The sequence below is a fragment of the Myxine glutinosa genome, chromosome 5 (genome assembly GCF_964187855.1).
Source record: "Myxine glutinosa chromosome 5, kmMyxGlut1.1, whole genome shotgun sequence".
Lineage (NCBI taxonomy): Eukaryota > Metazoa > Chordata > Myxini > Myxiniformes > Myxinidae > Myxine > Myxine glutinosa.
The window spans coordinates 65,809,179-65,831,669 of NC_136265.1; the positions used below are offsets into that span (position 1 = coordinate 65,809,179).

The window sequence follows — 22,491 nt, forward strand, 5'->3', positions numbered from 1 at the left end:
TTTTTGTTCATTTTTACTACTTTGTTTTAGTAGAATAAGTTGTGCTAAAGACGATTTTGGCAGCATCTAAAATTTGTGACCTTTTGACCTCTGATGACCTACACATTTAAATAATTTTGCATCATCTAGTGTCATTATGATCGAGCATACATAGACATACAATTTGACTATTAGATTTTCAATTTTGGTCAATCCACTCAAAAACTACAGTCATTATGGTTTCCCCTACCCCCGAAACCCTGGATTTTAGGTATTTACAAGAAATGGTTCAAAATGAATTGCTCTGAAATAAAATTTTGCAAAAGCAACTCAATAATGTCCCCCTTAGAATCATCTGAAGACCTCTAAAATATGCATTCCAAGTGTTTAAATCACCATTGGGTGATTTGTTACTTTATTCTAGCAACATGACTTGCCCGATGGTCAATTTTGGGCAACCTCTAAAATTGGTGACCTTTTGACCTCTGGTGACCTACATAATGAAATATTTTGCATAAATCTTCTTGATTAAGATAGAGGGTACATAGACGGACATTTTGAGTGGTATATTGTTAAGATTGATCCACCCAGAGCGAAACTACAGTCATTTTAGTTTCCCCTACCCCCAAATTTTGGGCTTCAAATTATAGCGGTAGGGTGATGTTTGAGAGGTGATAACTACCACATAGCTGCCAATTTCACACGGCTATCACCTCAATTCATAATATCTAGGCCCTAAACTATAGGAAAAAAACAGTGAGGCTTTGCCACCAGAGATGGTACCGATGGGTCAAATTTTCAGGTTTGGCCCATGGACTATTTGGTGGCCCGGCAGACCTCAAAAAAAATAATAATTAAGCATGACCCCTGTCATAAGATCATTCAATGAAGACATCGTCGGCTTATTGGGACGTTTCCTTTTGTCTTGCGTGCGTAGCGGAAAGTGGGGTGACACAATTGGTTCACTCAATCTGTCTGACAAATGTCACTGTCAGTCTGTGTTTGAGGAACAACATACTTTCCTTTTAATTTCATATTTTGAATATCGTTCAACACTAATCGGAATATGAACGTGCAGCTTAGGAGTGTGTTGGCTCTAAATTTGATGGAGTCTCGTCTTGAGCGTGCATTCACACTTGCTATATAGGAATTACTTCAGCCTGTCTGTTCGTCTGCCAATCAAACAAAATTTAAAATCCTTGTTTTAAATTTTACTGTTACGTACTGTTTTTAAGTACATCATGAAGGACACAAACTACGGGCATGAATAACTAGTTTGACGTGTTAAATGAGGTGCTGTAAAAGAGGGTACATCCACGGTGGTAAATTTCTGATTCAATGGCTTGTTGTTGGGTTTTTTTATATCTTGTTGCTGTCACTCTATCAACAAAGCCGTACATCAGCCAGCATGTTGTTGTTGTTGCATACCCCAGACAGTTCAGTTCTGTGTGTTGAACAAGCATGGAGACAGCTGATGATCTCGTAATAGCGACCCATAGATCCCCCAAATATAGGATGGTGTACCCCCACCTTCACAAATTCAGGGCCACCACAGAGGAGGAAAGGAGAGTGGGAGAGATTTTAGTGGCAATCTTGGATTTTGCCAGCCTTCTTGGGATTTGGACATTTACTTTAAATATAAATATTATTTTCTGGTAAAAATGTATTCCCTGACATCCATTAATTATAAAATGTATGAAAAAACACATGAACCACGTATGGTACGTTAGGGCCAATTTATATTCTGGCGACAGCTATATTGGTTTATGGCACGGAGCCAGAAAAGTTAGCAATCTTGAAAGGATAACTGCCACCCATTTTGTTCAGCACCCTTCATTTACATAGAAACCACCTCTAAATCTCAAAGCATTCTTGTCACGGGACCTTAAACATTGATCCTTTACTTTCGGTTCCGCCTCATGGCAGATAAGAATAGACACAGGGCCAGTTTTCAATGGTAATGGAGTACTATTCATTCTGCTTTTTAAAATGATGATGTTTCACAGCAATTGTGATTTATTGATGGTTTTTTGAATTGTCTTTGCAGAGAATCAATTGAAATTGGTTTTTTATTCCAAGTCAAGTTCGCAATTGTTTGACAGTGAAGTTTCATTCAATCAGAACATGACACAGACTTCTTATCAGGAAGTCAACAACAATAGCAGTGTATTGACGAAGAACAATTGTAGTTCGACATTCAAGAAAATTGAAAGGAACGAGAAGCTGTACAAGTGTTCTGTTTGCAAGAAAACATTTATCTCATTAAAGGCTTTAAAGAGATGTCAAGCAACACACAGACGGGCGACGCCATACAAGTGCAATGTGTGCAGCAAGGAATTTTCTTGGTTATCAACATTGAAATGTCATCAAGTAAAACACACAGGAGAGAAACCTCATAAATGTCCTGTGTGTAGCAAGGATTTCACTCGTTCATCACATTTACAAACACATCAAAGAACACACACAGGAGAAAAGCCTTATAAATGTCCTGAGTGCAGCAAGGATTTTGCTCATTCATCACATTTACAAACACATCAAAGAACACACACAGGAGAGAAGCCTTATAAATGTCCTGTGTGCAGCAAGGATTTTGCTCGTTCATCACATTTACAAACACATCAAAGAACACACACAGGAGAGAAGCCTTATAAATGTCCTGTGTGCAGCAAGGATTTTGCTCATTCATCAGATTTACAAAGACATCAAAGAACTCACACAGGAGAGAAGCCTTATAAATGTCCAGTGTGCAGCAAGGATTTTGCTCGTTCATCACATTTACAAACACATCAAAGAACACACACAGGAGAGAAGCCTTATAAATGTCCTGTGTGCAGCAAGGATTTTGCTCGTTCATCACATTTACAAACACATCAAAGAACACACACAGGAGAGAAGCCTTATAAATGTCCTGTGTGCAGCAAGGATTTTGCTCATTCATCAAATTTACAAACACATCAAAGAACTCACACAGGAGAGAAGCCTTATAAATGTCCTGTGTGCAGCAAGGATTTTGCTTATTCATCACATTTGCAAACACATTAAAGAACTCACACAGGAGAGAAGCCTTATAAATGTCCTGTGTGTTGCAAGGATTTTGCTCGTTCATCACATTTACAAATACATCAAAGAACTCACACACGAGAGAAGCCTTATGAATGTCCTGTGTGCAGCAAGGATTTTGCTCGTTCATCACATTTACAAACACATCAAAGAACTCGCACAGGAGAGAAGCCTTACAAATGTCCTGTGTGCAGCAAGGATTTTGCTCGTTCATCACATTTACAAACGCATCAAAGAACACACACAGGAGAGAAGCCTTATAAATGTTCTGAAGGTTCTGTTGTTCTGAATTAATGTGTTAACTCCGCCATTTAACTGAACGCATTAAGCTCGTTTGGTCATCCGAGTTACCCTGCGGTATTCACCAAGGGTATTCACGCAACAACTGGTGTCAGGAGAATGGGATTCAAACCACGTGTACACTTGGTGTCCGAAGGTTGTGAGTTTGACACACGCTGGGTGCGAATTGCGCTCGGCTTTCGGAATTAAATTTTTTTCATGATTGTCTTTCTCTTGTCAAGCGGGAGGTAATCGTAGTACCAGGGTGTCCAAATTTTATTGTCGATTGAGGTGCGAGACGCAACATCGCGTTCCCCAGAAATTTAACCCTTGGTTGCAGTGATTGGGCCTCGGAGGCCCCCCCCCCCCCCCCGGTGAGGTGGCACCAAGCCCACAGGTGAACCACTCATAGTCGGCCCCTGTGGGCCATAAATAAAAAACGGACACGTTTTGTGCATTTTTTTTATTTCCACCAAATAGGCCGCAAAAACAAGAAGAAGAAGAATGACAACATCCGGAAGAACAACGGCCAGCAGAGGGAGCCGAAGAGGAAGACCACCAACAGGGTTTTGTTTTTATTTATAACTATGGTGACTGCACTGACTGGTGCTTTATGGTGCTCTTTATTGGTGCTGGTGCGTCGATGCAGCGCAGGCTGTCTCCCCCCCCCCCCCCCCCAAAAGAAAAATCACAGGTCCTGGGTTGCAATGTAAATACAATTAGCGTCACTTGTAAATAATGCTCCCCACCGTACATGTTTAGTTTGAGAACCATTCCGCAATTCGGTTATCCTGTGGGCGTGAATCTGTTAGGCAGGGTGCAATGCAGCAGAGGGACATACTTATTTGTGTTTTAAAACGGTCACACTCAGGGTCAGGTTAATTGTAGAGGGAATTACACCTACGTGCCGCACTAAGTTAAGTTTTATAGGCCCGGAACCTGCCTGGAGGATGAGGGTGCAGTGTTGCGGATTTGAGAATCGTATAATTGTTGTAAATATCACCCTCTGTCAATTGTAAATAGTGTCATGAGTCTTGTAAATACCTCCGTTGTGTAAAGGCCAAAGGTCGTCCCCTTAGTTAATCCATCGCATGCACGTAGAAAATCATATACCCTTCTAAATAGTTATTTCCTTATTATGTGTATTAGCTTAATAGTGGGGCAGATATGTAACAAAAATTGCACGAGATGTTCACATCCGGCAGAAAGTTTGAAATTTTGCATACAGGGGTATTTTGACATGCTGAGTTCAAAAATTGGCGGATCCAAGAGGTCTGACCAATGGACAGGCCGCCATCTTGAATTCCAATATGGCTGCCAAGATGAAATGTTGATAATCCCTATCTTGGGTTCTAAATGACCTGTGGTGCTCAAATTTTGTACACAAGGGTATGTTGACATGCTGAGTTCAATAAGGCAATAATTTGAAATGTCTGACAAATGGTATGGCCGCCATTTTGAATTCCAATATGGCCGCCAAGACGAAATGTTGAAAATCCCGGGTTCTTTGCAAAAGCAATACCAATTCAATGGATCCCTCGTTGACAAATCATATAACAAGTCAAAGAGCTCATTTCAAAGTATATGTCGTACCAGTTGGCAGCCGTAACATGCTGCAAGCTTTTTTCCATCCATTTTACTTCTCCTATTGCTCATCTCGGAAGCATTGTCCAGAGCAGAAACATAGTTCTGTGCGTGGTAGATTAGCAGCAGACCATTTGCAATTTCCAGCACACCGTTTTTTACACTTGCACTTGATCAGCTCTCGGCACCCTTTTGACGCCTCTGGCATTACTGTCCAAAATGGATGCCAGACATCATCTGCATTTTTAGCCCATCCCCAATCTGCAGGTGAAGGCAGCTCTGGGTTAGCAATTTGGGACTGTTCCCAGATGTGACCGGCCTGAAAGACTGCCTTCTTCACATGTTGACGCAGTGCCTCTTTTGTCGGTGGAATATTTTCCGATTGCCGATTTCCCTGAGCAAACAGCTGCTTGCGTGCTTCGTTCACTTTCTTCGGAGGGGAAGTTCTACTGTACAGAACAACGAAGAACCTCTCTATGTTGTCCATGTCATCATCTGTTACTTCCGCTGGTGCATGTGAGAGATGATTGAAGACCTCCCCCAAGTTTGGCATGGAATTCCATATGCTCCACACAGTCTTTTTGCCAATCCCACATATGGCAGAAACAGTATCGCATCTGGAAACAGTATGCAGGAATAGAAGCCCCCATGAGCGTTCAGGGCCAATGTGAGTCGCAATAGTGTGAGCAGCAATGTGCCTGAAATAGTTTCCATGTCCAAATGCCAACCACATTGCACAACCGTCCATAATGCTTGCCATTGCGATAGCCAACACAACCACATCCGTGTCTGTTGCATGAATGACGATACTTCTGTACCCCTGCTGATATGCATGCCAAGCATGTAGCATCATTCGTGAATCAGCCTCTTCATGCATACATGGTTGAATTTGAGAAACATCAGAAGGGGGCTTTGATTTAACCTCTTCTTCTAAGGTTGTAAGAAGTGTTTTTCCCTCTGGAATAGGCATCGTTTGCAGGGAATCAGCAAGGAAACTGAATAATGTCTTTTTGTTGGAATCTACACGAAGGAAGCTGCTCCAGTTTCGTGGCACGGATGTCTGTTCAGTCACATGGAGTGGTATGCCAGTGCCACGACCAAGCCTGGTGCCTTCTTTGAGACTGTCCGTTCTGTAGGTGTCCCACACCACATCAACACGCATCACAGTCCCCTCATTTAACTTTCGGGCAATGTACGGAAGGACCTGTTTCTGTGCATAGTCACCAAATGTCCTGATCACACTGTTGCACTTCTTAGGCTCCAAATGATGGACTAAGGCAGCCCCATCGAAAATACGAACTTCTCCTTTGGGCGCATCATGAGGACGTTGTGCTAAAGCTTCCAAACAGGGCAAAAGATCAGCCTTGCCGGTTGGTGGCCGCATTGTATTGATACCTTCAGCCAATGCAGGTGGCCACCCATGACACTCATATTCATAAAATGTGTTAAGATCACCATCTCTAGTTTGGCAAGAAATGTACATTCGTGAGAAGAGCTCCACATTACTTTTCATACGTGTAATCTTCGCCTCAGACTTTCCAGGTGTTTTCTTGGGCTTCAATTTCAACAGTGGCAGATTGTTCTTTGAAATGCTATCATAGAAATTGTCAGAAGGATCCTTGATTCGCTGCCCCACAAATCCGTCAAATTGTGTTTTTCCAGTGTCCTCCATGGATCGCACTGCGGCTATCACTTCATCAGGCATGATGACCTTTGTGTCAAGCACATACAAGTCATTACTGTCTTCCGCAAACGGGTTTCCAAGTTTTTCAAAGGAACTGATTGCATTATTGAGATCTGATGCAAAGGATTTCTGGACACTAGGCAATTGTTCGTGGTGGCGGACATCAGTTTGCCTCTGTCTTTGAAACTGGTCCTCAAACTCATTCAGGATTCTGGCTATTTCTGCACCAGCTACCATCCACCGGCGAAGAGCCCCTTCATTCTCAGTAATTCCAATGACTCCACCATCACCTTTCACATAAGCGTTCTGCTGTTCGTGTATCTGATCGTGTGCCATAGCAGAGAACTTGTGTGATGACTTCTGAGTGACAAAGTTCCCCTTGACAAATTCACGATGGATATACATGGAATCGTTTGAAAGTTCCTGAAGGTCTGTTACATGCACTGTCAACCATCTGGCGTAATGGTAATGGTCCATGGCAAACATCCACGGAATGATCGCCGTGAGAGTCTCCACATAGAGCGTGTAGTTGGCTTCCCGTTGTGATCTTATGAATGCCAAGAGAAGACACTCCAACTGCAGGACTTTATTCCAGTAGCAAAACTGGGGGTACTTTGTAGCCATCTTCTTGCTCCAAAGATCAAATGATTGTAAATCTTCAGTTTCACATGTTTTCCGGCAGTCATCGTATGCCTTTCGCTGCAGAGCGTACAACGCCGCTACTGTGACTTGGTGTGCCCATTGTGACCTCGATATTTGCGAACCTTTGTGAAGACTATCTGCTCTTCCCACTGTTGTTACACCAGCACTGGTCATTACACTTGCCCAGCCACTCCTCTCCAGGAAGCTGCCGATCGCTTTCAACAAGGCCATCTCTACATGAAGTCCTCCCATCATCACAACAAACTTGTCTTCACCATATATACCTGGCCAAGTCCATTGAATCTTCTTTGCAATTGCATAGAGTGGTTGATCAACGGTCAGAACTGGAACTTGTCCGGGGTTTACTAGTTCTGTCGCCTGCTTGATTAAATTCATTCCATGCTTCACCATTGCCAATGTGTGAGCACTCTCGCGGAACAGAGGTAGCAGTCCTGTAATTGCAGGAGGCCGAGGAACTTCAACCTGCAGATTTGCCATGTACGCTGACCAGGAGATATTATCTTCACTCTCAAGACCTTCCTTCTCCTGCAGACTTTGTACAAACGAAAGCCACTGACTTTCTTTGTCCTGTATTCCGGAGGACACACTTGGAGTGGATGGACCTTTTGGTTGTCTTGGAATGGGATTATTAGTTGGAAATGTTTCAGGAGGCACATCACTGTAAGATGCAGGAAGGGCGGCTATGGTTTTGGAGCGCTGTTTGTTCTCATTCTCAGTGACATTCTCATGATTTCGAATGCTGCCACTTTTGTCATGTGAAACATGTTGTGTCAGTGATAACGCGGTTCCATGAAATGAACTTTGTGCTGATGCTGATGATGGGTTGTGATCTATGTTGTCTAGGTTGCCTGTTGTGAATATTCCACTTCGCAATTTTGTTGGACACACAACGCCGTCATGTTTGTATATTTCTATGACTCTGTTGGCCTCATCTGTGGATACCTCCAGTATGCGATCATAGGAAACACACAAACCATGTTGAAAAAGAACATCAACGAGATCCCGTTTCCTTGTTTTGCTATGAATGAGAAGACCCAGGTAAAGTGGCAGTGATGTTTCACGTTTCAAATTGTGACGTACTGCTGTAGTTTCCAACCTTCCTCGTTTCATAGTGTTGAATGTTACAAGTTGAGTTAAGGATTGCACAGAGACGCCTCCCTTGTTGTTTGCGTTTTGTTTTTGTATGTTTGTACCAGCAAGAATCATTTCCATCAACGCTGCCAATGATGGTGGTGAGTTGTTATATGATTCGTTAACTAGGGATCCATTGAATTGGTATTGCTTTTGCAAAATATCTTTGCGCACAATCTGGGCAGCTCTCATGAGAATGACCGCGTCGTTGTCAGAGCTTTGTCTACAAGCATGCAATAAAGCTTCACCAATGTCCTCTTTGAATGACAGTGCCACTTCATGGTTGCTCTTATGTGCCTCAAGTTGCGGAAGGTGTCTGAGAAGCTTGTCCTTAAGGTGAGTTGAATTAATCCTCTTTGAGATATCACCTCCCAGTTGTGCCAGACGTTCTGTATAAAGCTTTGTGAGATCGGCTAACTTGAAAGTGTAACTGTCATCTGTACACTTCATTTCTTCCAAATAGGCTATCAATTCGGCCAAAGCTACTGATTCTGGTGGCATATTTTCACTTGAACTGGCTTCCTCATTCTTTCTTACAAATGATCTGTATCGAGTGTGGAGAACAGTCATGCACTTCTTGTGATAAACAGCATCTGATGCCGTCATATCACCGACAGACAATCTAGCCAGGAGTTTTGTATCCCTCAATTCTGTTGCCATCAATCGAACATTGGAATCTACATTTTTTGTTGCCGCTCTGTGGACTATTTCTTCATTACTGATAATGCTATCACAAAAGAAACATGTGCTAGCAGTACTCTGTTCAACGGATGGAGATTTGAAACTTGTTCTGAGTCTTTTCTTAACAGGCAAGTAAGTTTCTTCACCAAGTTTAAGGTCTGAACTTTGCTTTCTTTCCCTTGATTCAGCCCTGGCCACACGAGAGCTGCTGCACTGCACATAACAGTTTTTGTGCCATTTGGCAGCATGCGCAGCTAGGGTTTCTGCAATACCGCAACCATCATCTAGTCGGGAAATGTTTATCCCGCAAGGCAAGGCACCTAAATCATTCAATGCCTTGAGATTTTGAACAAGATTCTCGTAGACGTCTAGACACGACTGATTGCTGCCCTTACGTGCATCTCTTAGTGGTTCATTTTCAGAACATTTCTGGCAAAAAGCGCAAATGTTCCAGTCTGTTGGCATTGGAATTGTTGACGATGTTTTCTTTGATTTCGACATTGGATCTGAAAGAGAAAAAACATTTAAAAAATAAATTATTGGAATGTCATGTGAATGTTCAGTTCCGGCAGAAAGTGTTAAATTTCACATACAGGGGTATTTTGGGGCGCTGAATTTCCCAAATTTCTACTGCCTTCGACAAAATTACAAACCCATCAGTAGATTTGAGATGCAACAATTTTCCAGTTATCATAATAATGCTCAAATGATTTAACATTATGACATTACCGTACACTGTGCTATTAAAGCAATGAAAACATCGATGTTTGTCTTGGCGGCCATATTGGAATTTAAAATGGCGGCCATACCGTTTGTCAGACATTTCAAATTATTGCATTATTGAACTCAGCATGTCAACATACCCTTGTGTACCAAATTTCAGCGCCACAGGTCATTTAGAACCCAAGATAGGGAATTTCAACATTTCGTCTTGGCGGCCATATTGGAATTCAAGATGGCGGCCGGTCCTTTGGTTAGATCTCTTGGATCCGCCAATTTTTGAAATCAGCGCCCCAAAATACCCCTGTATGCGAAATTTCACACTTTCTGCCGGAAATGAACATCTTTTTCACATATCTGCCCCACGATAAGGCTCTGTTTCCCACTAGTTGACTCTGCATTGTACCAAATGACATAAGATAGTTCCCTTTTTAAGTTTCCCCCAATCCTCTCTCCGAAGTGTCAGTGCATTGGGCGGTTTTCTTCACCTCAAACTCCATTACGCACGTGGTAAAGCCTCGGAGAAGAAGGGGGAGGAGCTACATTACGGGCGTGGCCCGCACTTCGTCTTCAGAGGGTGGAGCCAGGAAAGCCCTTGCGCCCAACCAGGACTCGGTGGGCACGGCTTGGTAAGGTGTGGCCATGGCTTGGTAGGGCGTGGTTATATAACCGTCGCCCGGAGCCTCCCACCCGCAGTCTACCGGAGCCCAGTTGAGTCCAGTCCTAGTTAAGGAGGAGCTGTGAGTCCAGTTGGAGCAGATAACCAAGGAAGCCCCCACAGCAGATGAGTAAGGAATCCACCGCAGCTGAATCCACCGCAGCTGGGTGGAGTTGAGGTTTAACGGCGGTTCGATCCACGGCCGTGAAGCAACGCCGCAGTGCGAACGGAAGTGTGGAGAGTCGGCGGCTGCTCACTCCTGGCCCGGCCGTTCTCCTGCGTCCAGCTGAACCTTCCAGCCCTGTGGTCCCACCTCCTCATCCGTCCAGCCATCCACCTCCTGCCATTCCGGTCATCATCCCCGTGTAAGTCTGACTGTCGTCTGTTTATCCGTGTTGTCCCAGGGAATAAGTAAGACTGTATAGGTAAGCTAGTATTGCACTGTGTCTGTTGCTTCTGTCATTATTTTTGTATTTTTCCTTCTCCTTGGTTTCTTTGGTCTTGTAAATATTGGTAATAAATCCCTGTTCTTCCTTACTCTGCCTTCTTTTCTTCACATCCGTTCGTCCTTGTCTTTTCCATCATTGAATACCTGTGGCACGATTTGGCCAAAGAATAAGAATCGGGTCTAGTTTTTGTTAATGGTTCGAGCTGGGGCTGCTAATTCGCTCGGCAAATAACATCTTGTCCGCGGTCTCGAACGAGGTTGCTCACCTGCCTCTCTGGAGGGAGCTGGACAGCTTCAGGACTCACGTCGGTCAGTCGCAGACAAGGGGATTAATCCCCCCTTGGTAAGGGGAAAAGGGGCCGACGGTGAGATCCGCAACAATATATATATATATATATATATATATATATATATATATATATATATATATATATATACATATATATAAATATATTGTTACGGAACCCAACGTTGGCCTCTTTCCCCCTTATCGAGGGGGGATTAATCCCCTCGTCTATGGCTGACCGACGTGGTCCCGAGGGTATGACGTCACCCCCGGTCAGCACTGGGTAGGGTATTAGGCCCAACCGTCCTATGACCTAAATACCAGTGCCTCCCGGTACGCAAGGAAACACCTCCCCGCTCACGGCCGCAGCGTAATAGATTGGTTGCGCCAAGCGAAGCGAACTGCGGCGTGAGCCATTTATCGAAGGGGCTAAACCCGGTTCATATGCGTCGGCCGAATCGCGCCACGTATACTCAATTTGGAAACCTCTAAAGCGACCGAATGTGAAGAAGAAGACAAAGTAGGAAGAACAGGGATTTATTATTATTTACACACAACTCAAGGAAGAAAAGCAATCAAATTAATATACAAGGAAATGGAAGAATCAGAAGGACACAGTGCAAAACCTAGCTTATACTATACAGTCTTACTTAACCCCAGGGACAAGATGCACAAAACAAACTCACGTACACGAATGGGGCATTGCAGAGTGGATTGGCTGGAGGGAGAGGAAGGTAGAACCACAAGCCTGGAAGGTTGAGCAGGGCGCACAGCAAGCAGGTCCTTTCCGGGCTGGGAGCGAGCAGGGCGGCGGCAGCACACGTGTCTTGGTCGTTCCACGCGGCAGGGCTCGTTCTTGCCTTGACACTCCTCGGGCTCTTTCGGTCATCTGCTCCGGTCCTCCCGTTCTATCCTTGCGCGATCGTCGCACGCTTCTCTCATACCTCAAACGCAGGTGTGACACGCCCCCCTCTCTTTGGGTACCGCCCTCCCCCGTGCTCTGTTTCGTTGCCTTATATGGCAATGCCACGGTCTTGCTACCTTATTTGGGCATGGGGCTGAACAGCCCGCCCCTCGTGGCGTGCCCTGGGCTTGCCTCTTCCCGACGACCCAGCCCTTCCTGTCCAACAGAGCACGGAGCACATATTCATCATAACAGCGAACGCCGCTCCCAAAGCCAGGCCAGTTGAGGGGGCGCGCACCCCATGCTTGTTAAGCTTCGTTACCCAGAGAGGGAGAGTTCAGCTGGGAAATGTCATTATTGAAGGGGAGCTATCCTTATTTGATTCGGTGCAATGGAGTGTCAATTACTGGGCAACAGAGTCTTAAACTGGAACACATAATAAGGGAATAACTATTTAGAGGTTCTGAGATTGGCTAGGTGTATGCGATGAATTAACTAATGGGGACGACCTTTGACCTTTACCATTATGGGGGTATTTACACAGATTCACCACATTTACAGAGGGTGATATTTACAACAATTATATAAGGATTCTCAAATCCATTACACTGCACCCTCCTTCCTTCAGGCACGTCCCGGGCCTATAAAAATTTAGCTTAGTGTGGCACGTAGGTGTAACTCACTCTACAATTAACCTGACCCTGAGTGCGACAATTTTAAAACACAGATAAGTATGTCCCCCTGCTGCATTGCACCCTATCTAACAGATTTACGCCCACAGCTAACCGAATTGTGGAATTGTCTTCAAACTAAACATGAACGGTGGGGGAGCATTATTTACAGTGACATTATTTTGACTATTTACAAAACGCAACCCAGGACCTGTGATTTTTCTTTCAGGGAAACAAAAAGAAATTCCTGTTGGGAGGGGAGGAGACAGCATGCATTGCATCGACGCACCAGCACCAATAAACACCAAAGCACCAATCACCAAAAGCACCATTCGGTGCAACAGTCACCAGTTCATCATAATAACACACAAAAAAAAACAACTGGTGGTGGTCTTCCTTTTCTCTGCTGGGCTGATGTTCTTCCTGATGTTTTCGCTACTTGCGGCCTATTTGGAAATAAAAGGGCACCAACGCGTCCACTTTTTATTTAGGGCCAACTAAGGGTGGTCCACCTGTCTGGCATAGGTGCCACATTTACCCTGGGCCACAAGTGAGATTACCTGGCCACCATGGCCGGTCCCCAGCAGAGGTGCCAGGCCCCAAAACGTGGGGTCCATAAAGTGGTGCTTGGCCACAGAACGGCGGTCCATAAGTGGTGCATCAATGCAAGCATGCTGGTTGCGGGAGTTCGGGTTCACGGACGCGACCTCCCCACACGCTCCTCTCAGTGCCCAGAGAGCACAGTCCTCGGGTGGGAGACAGGGGAACAGAAGACAGGTGAGTAATGGGTCAGGGCGCAAGGGTACACATCAAACAAGGTAATGCAGAACGAGGTGCGTATGGAGAGCGAAGTGAGAAAGCTCGTCCCTACCGTACGCCCCCCACATGTGACCTACACTACCCCCCCCTTGCCCCTCCCCGTATTTACAAAAACCTACACATTTACAAATTTGTCACTACCGTCACGTCTTCCCCATATCTCCCATATACCAAATTCATCACCACAATCCCTCTGACCAAAATTTGCCATCACCAATTCATCATCAATCCTCATAAGGAGGAAGAGATGGAACATCAGCACAATGTCATACCCACGTCATGATGCGTCTCACATTCCAAACATTTGCACAGAAAAATAACAACAACAAACCATGGCATGGTGTGGAGCACCGTCGTTACCTCAGGTGAGTGGATGTAGATGGTGCAAGGAGATTTCCATCCTATCTACCTTCTAAATGACATTGACACACTTTACACTACCCGGGGTCTTTCCCTGTCAATCCATTGGCCATCTTACCCTCTATGCGGTTTTAAGAACCAAATTCCCATTGACCAAACTGTGGTGCTTCATCAATTTGGGGTCTCACTCCCACGTTTCAACTCCCTGTGCCTTTGCACAATTTCAGGACTGGGTCGTGTGGCTCTCCCAGCAGGGCTACTGTGGAAGTGTAACTCAGTGTAACTTATTAATTGGCACTGGTAACTTATTAATTAAACTGGTAACGAAGCAGATACATTTTACATGCAAACTCTGTGAAAGACGAGTTTGTAAATGAGTGTCAGGAATGCGCCCGAACATGATAATCTCTTGTCCACCTGGTCACAGCCCCTGGCTGAAGCACCCCCCTATCGTTTGGTAAACGGAACTCACAACAGGAGGGGAGCGAGCTGATACCAGGACTTGGTACATGCATGACCTCGGGGCATTAGCGGAGAGGGGATTAAGTCCAGTTTGTCCATATAAACGAGAGCAAACGTGGAGTCGACAGGACTTGCTACCAAGAGCTCTGACCAACGGGAGTGGCGGAGGAACATCAGCCGAACGAGAAGGATCAGCGAAAAGAGTTAATCTCAGCCATTGAATTATGCGGTATTATTTGGTAAATGGAATGAAGTGAATAACCAGTTAATAAACCAGACCTTTTGTAAACCTGTGTCCGGTCATTGGAGTCTTGAGTCTCTCAGCTACAAATTCTCCAACAATCTGGAGGCACCGCTGGGATTTCGAGTGGACGTCGTCAAGGTGAGCATGACCTCTTGGGGATCTGTCCATTATGAAATATGAATTCTGAAGATGGAGGATTTGGTGTGTGGGACTTGCGATTGTCCATAGGTAATACAAGGATGAAACGTGTTAAATGATTCTATTTATTCGTGTTTTCCTAAATGATTTCTGTAAATACGTATTTTTGCGCTGTCTAAATAAAATGCACAAGGTCGGCGCTGGTCATTAAAGGCCTTACTGTGACCTGGAAGCAAACGGAGCATGTGTGCACCTTGCGACCATTTGCTTCCAGGACGTGTAAGGCCGGTAAAGTAGTTTTTTTTTGCACTTGTTCAAAGCACTCGACTTGCTCGGCGAGCGACAGGGAACCGGGAAAGGGAATTATATTTATATATATATTTTTTTACCTCATTCCAATTTATGGTATTGCGACAAAACGGCTTATATCTTTGGTACGACTGGTCGGATTTAGACAAATTAAAACTCGTTCGATCAACAAATAAATTCATGACAGACAATCCCACCTCATGCCGGTCCAGAATTACTGTGAAAGATGGCGATTGGATAAAAATTGCATACCAACACTCCCTCACTGTCCCTCATTGTCCCTCATGTCCATTCCGGCACCCTGCTTCCGTGAAACAAAACCAGTGCTGTTGTTTTTTTTTGACGAAATTTGCCAGATAAATAGCATGGGTGACACGGAACCAGTGCTGTTGTTTTTTTTTGACGAAATTTGCCAGATAAATAGCATGCGTGACACGGAACCAGTGCTGTTGTTTTTTTTTGACGAAATTTGCCAGATAAATAGCATGGGTGACACGGACAAAATGATTGGATTTTGGTGAAGACCCAGGTGCGAATCCGGCTACGAGAATTGTTTAAAGTGATTCTTCACCATAAAGAGATCGGGTGAAAAGCGATATACATGATATTTAACATAATATACTTATTAATGTTATTATTTTAATATTATTCATATATTAAAAAAAAAAGTGACAAAAACACGCCGATTCCATTTTTGGTTCAGGTCCGAATCCAGATCCGGCCTATCAGTGGGATACAAAACATAAACTGTTCACCAAGGCGGAGATATAATAATAATAATAATTCTGTATTATTTAGTTAACCAGTTTGTGTGAAACCTCAACCTAAATATAAAAATTGATCTGCTTGGTGTTAGTTTAAGGGCTGTTCCAAATTTATCCTGATTATGAGAGATAATTACAGGAAATGTGTACTGTTCTTGTTTGGTGATTATGAGACAAAAACAGCAGAGTGGGAATCGGCAGACAATGGAACAGCTAGCGACGAGTGTTTGTGAGTAACAACCACCCTCTGGTCGAGGCTCATAGGAGGGGTGATGCTTACTGATTCGGCACGCTTACAATAGGTGTTAATGGTGGGATGTCAGAGGTTTTGGTGTGGTTTAATGTTCACACTGTTTTGGAAAATAATGCTCGATGCAACATGATCCTAAAAAGAACCCATCCCTACATCGAAAGATCAGGAAGGGAAGAAATGGAAAATTTGAAGTATTAAAGTTACGGAACTCAAAATGTCTGGGTTTGGATGTAGTCATTAAAGGATTGAGTCATTCATTGGTGTGATGATGGTCCTAATATTTTGATAAATGTTTGATAATGGTCCCGGTAATTTTAGTCTGGTAAGATAAGGTAAGGTTAGTCCTGGTAAGGTATATTGCTGGGGACCCGAGGATGTGCCTTTTCAAGGTTTAAAATTAATCGGACAAGTGGGTCCCAAGGTATGGTCACCGTACTCGCAAGCCGTTCGCTTTGGCTCTGCGAATGGACCAAACCATTTCATGTAAATAGAGAGGGGGGGGGGGGGTTCTGTGGTCGTTACTGCCACGTGGTTTGAATAAAATAGTTGACGGATATATAAATCCCATTCGAATGTAAAGTGAATCGAATGAAAATTAAGGATTTTTCAAATTGTTGTGGACTTTGGCCTATGTTGAATAAAATGTAGTGATTGAATAAAATAGTTGACGGATATATAAATCCCATTCGAATGTAAAGTGAATCGAATGAAAATTAAGGATTTTTCAAATTGTTGTGGACTTTGGCCTATGTTGAATAAAATGTAGTGACTGAATAAAATAGTTGACGGATATATAAATCCCATTCGAATGTAAAGTGAATCGAATGAAAATTAAGGATTTTTCAAATTGTTGTGGATTTTGGCCTATGTTGAATAAAATGTAGTGATTGAATAAAATAGTTGACGGATATATAAATCCCATTCGAATGTCAAGTGAATCGAATGAAAATTAAGGATTTTTCAAATTGTTGTGGATTTTGGCCTATGTTGAATAAAATGTAGTGATTGAATAAAATAGTTGACGGATATATAAATCCCATTCGAATGTCAAGTGAATCGAATGAAAATTAAGGATTTTTCAAATTGTTGTGGACTTTGGCCTATGTTGAATAAAATATAGTGATTGAATAAAATAGTTGACGGATATATAAATCCCATTCGAATGTAAAGTGAATCGAATGAAAATTAAGGATTTTTCAAATTGTTGTGGACTTTGGCCTATGTTGAATAAAATGTAGTGATTGAATAAAATAGTTGACGGATATATAAATCCCATTCGAATGTAAAGTGAATCGAATGAAAATTAAGGATTTTTCAAATTGTTGTGGATTTTGGCCTATGTTGAATAAAATGTAGTGATTGAATAAAATAGTTGACGGATATATAAATCCCATTCGAATGTCAAGTGAATCGAATGAAAATTAAGGATTTTTCAAATTGTTGTGGATTTTGGCCTATGTTGAATAAAATGTAGTGATTGAATAAAATAGTTGACGGATATATAAATCCCATTCGAATGTCAAGTGAATCGAATGAAAATTAAGGATTTTTCAAATTGTTGTGGACTTTGGCCTATGTTGAATAAAATGTAGTGATTGATTGAACTAGTTGACGGATATATAAATCCCATTCGAATGTCATGTGAATCGAATGAAAATTAAGGAATTATTTCATTATGAGCGATTAATGAAGTACTCATTTAATTAATTACATTTCTTATTAAATTACAGTAATTACATTACAGTAATTACCTGAGGTAATTACAGTAATTACAGTTCCGGTAATTACAGTAATTACAGTAATCATTACAGTAATTGCAGTAATCTTATTACAGTAATTACATTACATTAACTCAGGCACCTTTTGAGTAAGGAAGCTGATATTTGGACATGACACGGACCAAGTGATGTGGCTGTCAAGGAAAATATTGATTTATTGATTAATCATTTAATAAATTAACTCGTTGATTTATAAATGACTTATTTAATTAAAAGTCCTCAGAGATACATCTTCGGATGAAATACTTACGGATTGGTTATGCTATGAGCCAATTGATTAAGGAAAATATTTTGTCATATTGGCCATATTGGCAATTTCGTGGCCACATTCGTGGCAACTCAGTTAGTGCCACTGCACCTTTAAAATGCATCCCTGCGTTCATTTTTCAATCGATTGAGTTGAAATTTTGAACAATCGGATCTGGACTGTCGTTGTTAACGACTCTAGCACGCACTCGTCCAATCAGGATGGAGCGGTATGGTCCCCGGATCATCACTGCCCGCAGTTTTTAATTAATTTTACTTTTCTCTTGGTCATATAATTTTGAAGACATGCATGTCATGATAGAGGAAATGTTTGTTCTGTTGAACGGAATAAATGTTGTTTATTTGTGTGGGTGTGTATTTTTGTGTATTTTTGATATATTTTCACGACTAATTCCAGTTAACATCCTGCAAAATTTGCTCGTTTGCTGGCCGAGTCGAAATTGCGTTGAGCTTCTATGGCATGCGCCATTAAAAGCGCTGTGTAATGGTTGAGCTCCCTTTATTAACGCACAGGTTGTAAACCTGGTGCGTTATAGCGTTTGCCTGGGAATTTCTGTCGCTCCAAAAGTGAAGCTCGTTTCTGTCGCTCAGATGTGTAACACAGTTTCTGTCGCTCAGATGTGTAAACATGACGTCATCAAATCTATATTTAGGCTAACCATGGGCTACCCCTTTGGCTGGTACGCGGCCGCTCGCTAGTACATAATATAGGATATATTTGTTATATGTTATGTTATAGGATATATAGGATATATGTTATATGATATAGGATATATATAGGATAGGTTATAGGATATATATGTTATAGGATAGGAATATAGGACCCAAATGACCCAGAGGACCCAAATGACCCAGAGGACCCAAATGACCCAAATGACCCAGAGGACCCAAATGACCCAGAGGACCCAAATGACCCAGAGGACCCAAATGACCCAGAGGACCCAAATGACCCAGAGGACCCAAATGACCCAGAGGACCCAAATGACCCAGAGGACCCAAATGACCCAGAGGACCCAAATGACCCAGAGGACCCAAATGACCCAGAGGACCCAAATGACCCAAATGACCCAGAGGACCCAAATGACCCAGAGGACCCAAATGACCCAGAGGACCCAAATGACCCAGAGGACCCAAATGACCCAGAGGACCCAAATGACCCAGAGGACCCAAATGACCCAGAGGACCCAAATGACCCAGAGGACCCAAATGACCCAGAGGACCCAAATGACCCAGAGGACCCAAATGACCCAGAGGACCCAAATGACCCAGAGGACCCAAATGACCCAGAGGACCCAAATGACCCAAATGACCCAGAGGACCCAAATGACCCAGAGGACCCAAATGACCCAGAGGACCCAAATGACCCAGAGGACCCAAATGACCCAAATGACCCAAATGACCCAGATGACCCAAATGACCCAGAGGACCCAAATGACCCAGAGGACCCAAATGACCCAGAGGACCCAAATGACCCAGAGGACCCAAATGACCCAGAGGACCCAAATGACCCAGAGGACCCAAATGACCCAGAGGACCCAAATGACCCAGAGGACCCAAATGACCCAGAGGACCCAAATGACCCAGAGGACCCAAATGACCCAGAGGACTCAAATGACCCAGAGGACCCAAATGACCCAGAGGACCCAAATGACCCAGAGGACCCAAATGACCCAGAGGACCCAAATGACCCAGAGGACCCAAATGACCCAGAGGACCCAAATGACCCAGAGGACCCAAATGACCCAGAGGACCCAAATGACCCAAATGACCCAGAGGACCCAAATGACCCAGAGGACCCAAATGACCCAGAGGACCCAAATGACCCAGAGGACCCAAATGACCCAGAGGACCCAAATGACCCAAATGACCCAAATGACCCAGAGGACCCAAATGACCCAGAGGACCCAAATGACCCAGAGGACCCAAATGACCCAGAGGACCCAAATGACCCAGAGGACCCAAATGACCCAAATGACCCAAATGACCCAAAGGACCCAAATGACCCAGAGGACCCAAATGACCCAGAGGACCCAAATGACCCAGAGGACCCAAATGACCCAGAGGACCCAAATGACCCAGAGGACCCAAATGACCCAAATGACCCAAATGACCCAGAGGACCCAGAGGACCCAAATGACCCAGAGGACCCAAATGACCCAAATGACCCAAATGACCCAGAGGACCCAAATGACCCAGAGGACCCAAATGACCCAGAGGACCCAAATGATTTTACAAAAACCATGGCATAATTTCAAATCTTGACCCGAGATGATAATTATGCTACATCATAATTTCCATGTGCCAACCTGGGCGGAATCCAAGTGGATTCACTTGTTTCGTTTTGGTCATGCGGATGAGCAAACAAAGTGACAAATGCTGCGGCTGGAGCAATAGAAGCGATGTTTTTTTAAATGGAAACGATGTAATGAGTAATTAAAAGTGGGAGGGGGCAACACCACGCATACCTCTTTTAAGGTGTGTATAAACCCTGGAATATTTCAGCAATCAATACAATGCTGAAACTATGTAAGTTAAGTTAATGAGTAATTTAATGAGTAACTTAATGAGTAATTTAATGAGTAATTTAATGAGTAATTTAATGAGTAATTTAATAAGTAATTTAATGAGTAATTTAATGAGTAACTTAATGAGCAATTTAATAAGTAACTTAATGAGCAATTTAATAAGTAATTTAATGAGTAATTTAATGAGTAATTTAATGAGTAATTTAATGAGTAATTTAATGAGTAATTTAATAAGTAATTTAATGAGTAATTTAATGAGTAATTTAATAAGGAATTTAATGAGGAATTTAATGAGGAATTAAAAGTGGGAGGGGGCAACACCACGCATACCTCTTTTAAGGTGTGTATAAACCCTGGAATATGTCAGCAATCAATACGATGCTGAAATGATGTAATTTACTGTGTAAGATGGTCGACCTTGGGTTTGTTTGGGTTTTGTTGTTTATTTTTGTGGGTGTGTATTTTTGTGTATTTTTGATATATTTTCACGACTAATTCCAGTTAACATCCTGCAAATTTGCTCGTTTTCTGGCCGAGTCGAAATTGCGTTGAGGTCCTATGGCATGCGCCATTAAAAGCGCTGTGTAATGGTTGAGCTCCCTTTATTTCGTTTTGGTCATGCGGACGAGCAGACAAAATGACGAATGCTGCGGCTGGAGCAGTGGAAGCGATTTTTGAATTGTTCAATGATTATTCGATATTGTTATGACTTATTGTCAATAGGTATACTAAGGGGCCATGAGGTAGCCTGTTGCTATGTACAGTTTTATTCTATTGTTGATTATACCACATAGCTGTGGTGATAAAGGAAATGTTCGTTTTAAATAGATGATTATGATAGGACCATGACTATAAAATCATGATGATTATTATGAATGATATCATAGGGTTCAAATGCAGAATGATTGCATGAACTTGGGAAAGAACTTTCGAGCCCTATGGGATAAATTGGGTGGTACAAGCGATGGAGTTTCAAAATTTAGCATGATTGAAGGAATTTTACAGTCTTATTTCAGGAGTTTTACGAAATTTATATTGCCAAGAGATTTTGGGTACTATTAAAAGAAAAAAATGATGAGATATTTTTCCCAATGAACTTTAATATCTGCCATCCATTTTGGCTGTCTCACGAATGAAGGATGAGTTGCCTTTAGTGGTTGCAAAGAAAATTTGTGGAGACCAGGCAAAATGGGGAAATATGTCAGATATGACCCTAGGACAGGACGGTGATTCATCAATTGACATGAGGTACGAACCCGAGGTGACGACCGATGAAATTCGATCTCAGTCAATGGATGGACCTGTCCTGACATCATTGGGGAAAGGGCTTATGCAAGGAGACATCCAAAATGATTAATTTGATTTATTGATGAATATTGATGAATTAATTGAAATTGAATAATTGATTGAATTGTTGATTGATTGAATCTAATTGATTGAATTTAATTGAATAAATTTAACTGAATAAATTGAACTGAATAAATTGAATTGAATATATTGATTGTTTGATTGATGAAAATGCGGTCTCAAGAAAGAAGCTTTGATATCTTTGCGAGATATTATCAATGTGGAGACAACCTGGGAAAATTGAGCAAGGTGGTGAGTTTATATACAGATATATATGTGCGGTTACCATTGTGTGATTTCCCCATCAACAGAGCGGACACCTGAGGATTCACCCATTTCATACTGACCCTCCGGCTCATCTGCAAATACTGATCTGTGAGATTGGATTGTGCAAAAGCCACAGCTGAGGGAGATTCTCTGGAAATCACCGTGTGAACAGGTGGAGAGATCCTTCCTGGAGGTACGAGTGAAGCTTTA

At 42.7% G+C, this 22,491-nt stretch overlaps 1 protein-coding gene across 1 annotated transcript in view; it reads left to right on the forward strand.

Moving 5' to 3' along the window:
- Positions 1-22,491, forward strand: part of LOC137412853 (uncharacterized) — a 195,351-nt gene that overhangs the window by 7,169 nt on the left and 165,691 nt on the right. The window contains 1 exon segment of the mRNA XM_078777326.1: positions 2,027-3,313. Coding sequence (XP_078633452.1) covers positions 2,027-3,313 — 1,287 coding nt within the window.